Consider the following 3,754-nt stretch of genomic DNA (forward strand, 5'->3'; position numbering starts at 1 on the left):
TTTTTACCCCGTTTTTTTTCCTTATGCCATCGAGAGACGGAACCAACACCTGCTGGCTGATGGCATTTCTTATTCTTTTTCGGCTGACCGAGAAATCCCCGCTAGCCGACACCTTCGAGCCGAGGCAGCCACGTCGATCAAAGCCATTCGAACACTTGGCAAATATATGCGCATTGCTAAGCAGTTGGCTAAGGGGGGATGATCAGGGGGGATGAGGGGAAAGCGGTATCCGGAGGGGGGGATGGGAGGTGGCGGTAAGGTAAGGTAAATCGACGACAAGCTGGCGGCAGCTACGTCTGCATAAATGCATGAGGATGCCTCCGGCCGCATCTGCATTTCTGTGGCGGCTTAGCACCAACTGCCAATGGCTTTTGGCCAAGTCATTGCCGCTTGTTGCTGGTTGTTTGTTGCCTTTGCCATTGCTGTTGCTGTTGCTGTTGCTGTTGCAGTTGCCATTGTTGCTGTTGTCCAAACACAACTGAAGTGCTAAAAACATTCCAATGTCAGGTATTAGCAATTTAAGTTAACCCCCTGCCCGCTCCGCAGGAATCGCCACTCAAGACTCCTTCGGTTTTTTCGGTCTCTTGGCGGCTTCTCCTGACGCTTCCACAAAGTGATCCCGAGGAAAGGAACATTCTCCTTTGATTGCCACAATGTGGCTGTCGATGTGGACGCAACAAATTAGACAGCTTGCTAATCTACTGAAAGCGTTTCAGCTCATAAATCATAAATGCCAATAGTCCTGAGATCTTTACAGAGGTTATCTCTTTTTGCATGGGTTTAGATGGGGAGATAGCTTTAAGTTTTTGCGGGGAAAAGAGGGATTAACAATGCAGAGCGGTACAGCAAGGATAGATTCACTTCAGCAAGGCTTTCATTTTTATAAAGGGACTAGTCTTAATAAGTTGGATTCTTAGTTGTGGGTGGATGCCTTTAAATATATAAAGGTCATCTCACCTTTAACAACATTTTAAAGACATGGTAACAAGATGTTTTTCATAAACATTTATAAAGCCTGGTTACATCATTAAGTTCTTAAGTGTTATTATCATATAATGGTATCTTTAAGCGAAATTAATACCATTATTTTAACCATTTTCTTGAGATCTAGATTCACAGTATTATTTTTAAGCTTTAAGGACATTAACTACTTCTAATCGGTATAAATTATATATATTAAATATATAAAATTAAATAAAACTTATTTAATAAAGTTGTTTGCTCTCACTTTAATTCAAATTATATTTTGCCTTCGAAAGAATCAAGTATCATACATTTGCATTGCTCAGGGACCATTGGGGAGCAGCCAAAAAAGTGTCCAGAAAATGAGGCTCGAAGGGGTTTTCGGCCAGGGGAAAAAGGGCGGCCATGGGGGCTGGGGGCGTGGTTGGCTGGGCAAGGCCCAAAGGCAAAGGCAACTTTTGCGCGATTCTCTGGCTGGTTGTTTGTGTTAATTGAGTTGTTTGCAGCTTGTGTTGCTGTTGCGGCTTCATGTTGCTGCTGTTGTTGCTGCTGCTTGTTTCGTTGCACATTCGTTCGTTTGTTGCATTCATTCCGTTAAGATTTTTTTTTAAACACACGGCCAGTTGTTTTGCTGCTGTGATTTTTGTGTTCTCCTGTTGTTCTATGTCTGCCCGAAGTCCCCGATTTTGCCCCTTTCCCCCAGCGGACTGTTTGCAATTTTACAGCAATTAGTGCTGCTTGTGTACACTGTCAGTTATTCCTCTGCAGATTTTCAAGTCAAGTGAGTGTTTGGGTTCGTGGCCGTTGTGTTTTTCCGCATATCCCCTTGTCTCTTAATGTCGCGCGCATCAGGCAAAATGAGTCATGGGAGCTGCTCTTTATGTTGCTGCTGTGTCTGATGTTGCTGCTGCTGCTGCTGCTGCTGCTGCTGTTGCTGTTGCTGTTGCTGTTGCTGCTGCTCCTGGCAGTCTGACTAATATGCGAGACTCTGAAATTGAAAAGCGGACACTAAATTAAGAAAGACACTACCAACTGACACAAACATCGTTTTTCAAATGCCCTTACTTAGCATGGTCAAGAGAATTCTAATAAAATTAATGTTTCAGTAACCTTGCTTTCTAAAAAAACAAAATTACTTAGGATTTTACTTTTTTTTGGTTCCTTTTTATCCCAAACGCTTGGGGGACTGGGTGTTCTAGGTTCCCGGTAGGCCAAGTATATGGGCAGCGGCGTGTCCTCTGGCAAACTTTCCCGCTCCAGCTTAATAGCCAGAAAGCGATCCATGGCCAGTTGCTCATCATTCTTGCGGCCCAGGGCCTCGAGCTCTGGGTTTAAGAATCCCCTTCTGGGGGTACTATCACTGCGCCGGGACCTGCTCATGGCCTGAACAATTTCACGAGCTTGGTTGCGTAGCGTTTCACTCATTACGAACAGATATTCTATTTACGTACTGTATTTTGCAAACGTAAATTTCATGGCACTCTGAAAGTTATGAAGAAAGTTGTTTAATGATATGAATTCAGGAATGCTTTGAAAACCAAAATATTTGGAATAAAATACGTATTACAAATACTTTTTAAACCGAGTGGGGGGGGATATAGCCGATAAATCCACCACCCCCTCCACACATATTATAAGAGAACGCATTGTTAGATTCTTTCTAAAATTGAAATTATATTATTTATTATTTTAATACTTCCTTGAAAAAATTATATGACGAGTTTTGACACCCAACAGAAAACTGTTTATTCGATGATTTTATATATTTTTTTTTATAAATAAAGATTAAGTTACACAATGATTATGATTCATAATTATTTTTGTTGGTCAAATAAAAATGTATAATTTAAATATGTGTAACTCAGACGGCAATGCTTATCGGTTAGAGTATAGGATCTTAACGCATGGCACTCGAACACGCCCAAGTAGAAAAATGGGTAAAGATTTGCCACAGACAAAAGCCAAAACAAATATGCAGTGGGACCCACAGAGACCCCCAGCAAAAGCAAAAGCAAAGCCAAATTCGCTGGTGCAGCAACGGCAACAGCTACAAAAAACGTTTTGTGTCACAAAATATTTGAATGTAAAGTGCGCCTCAGACTGAGAGCTCTGTGGCAGACTCGGTCTCGATTGCAGCTTTGGTTTGCTGTCTTTATTCCGCGTCCCTGCCGCGATATTCGAGCTATATCCATGCCATAGGTTTAGTATAGCTTTGGCCATAGTTGACGTGCGCCTGCGCGACCACGCCCCCTCCGCCGCACCGCCCCATTCGACCGCTCGGCTGGATCACTAATTGGTCACGACAGCATCGAGGTTTGGTTTTTTTTTTCTACGATTTTCCAGCTCTTTGCTACGATTCTCTGATGTTTTTTTAGTTTTTATTCGATTTTTTTTGTTTCGGCAAACAAAAAGTAAAATCCATTGAATTTGGCAAGAGGCCGTTGCGATTTCGGTTGGCCAGCTCGAGACTGAAACCTTCAATTTTGGTAGCTTTTCTGGCGCTCGCAGACAGCCGGCAAAACCACCTACCTTTCGGCCAAGTCCCCTCCATCCAGATGGGGTATTAAAGTTTAGCGTCGCAATTGATTTTAGTCGTCAGTTTTATGGGCTTTTGATTTTTCTTCATTGTACCTGGCTGATGTTTTTTGGCCGCAACGATGGGGCAAACGTTAAACAATTCGCTTCGTTTGACTAAATTTATTCGATGTTTTATTATTGAATATAATTTTAAATGGTTTTTTAATCATTTTTTGATGTTGGCCCAAATGGCGTGCTATTATTCAAGGGGCCA

The 3,754-nt window shown here is 42.3% G+C and overlaps 1 protein-coding gene across 1 annotated transcript; it reads right to left on the minus strand.

Moving 5' to 3' along the window:
• Nucleotides 1–1,224: 1,224 nt before the first annotated feature.
• LOC108012715 (uncharacterized) lies at nt 1,225–2,474 on the minus strand. The gene is made up of 2 exons (XM_017078143.4): nt 2,112–2,474; nt 1,225–1,951 (listed from the first exon to the last, which is right to left on the minus strand). Exons 1-2 carry the CDS (start codon nt 2,386–2,388, stop codon nt 1,842–1,844), a joined length of 387 nt encoding a protein of 128 aa, XP_016933632.4. The 5' UTR covers nt 2,389–2,474; the 3' UTR covers nt 1,225–1,841.
• Between the last annotated feature and the right edge of the window lie 1,280 nt (nt 2,475–3,754).

Source organism: Drosophila suzukii, chromosome 3, assembly GCF_043229965.1.
Source record: "Drosophila suzukii chromosome 3, CBGP_Dsuzu_IsoJpt1.0, whole genome shotgun sequence".
Classification (NCBI taxonomy): Eukaryota; Metazoa; Arthropoda; class Insecta; order Diptera; family Drosophilidae; genus Drosophila; species Drosophila suzukii.

What these genes read in the sequence shown, in the direction of transcription:
- LOC108012715 (XM_017078143.4), bottom strand. Translation starts at nt 2,388, where the DNA reads ATGAGTGAAACGCTACGCAACCAAGCTCGTGAAATTGTTCAGGCCATG. An exon ending in TAAAAAGGAACCAAAAAAAA is followed by an intron (nt 1,952 to 2,111) that starts GTAAAATCCTAA and finishes TTTCAATTTCAG; the next exon opens with AGTCTCGCATATTAGTCAGA.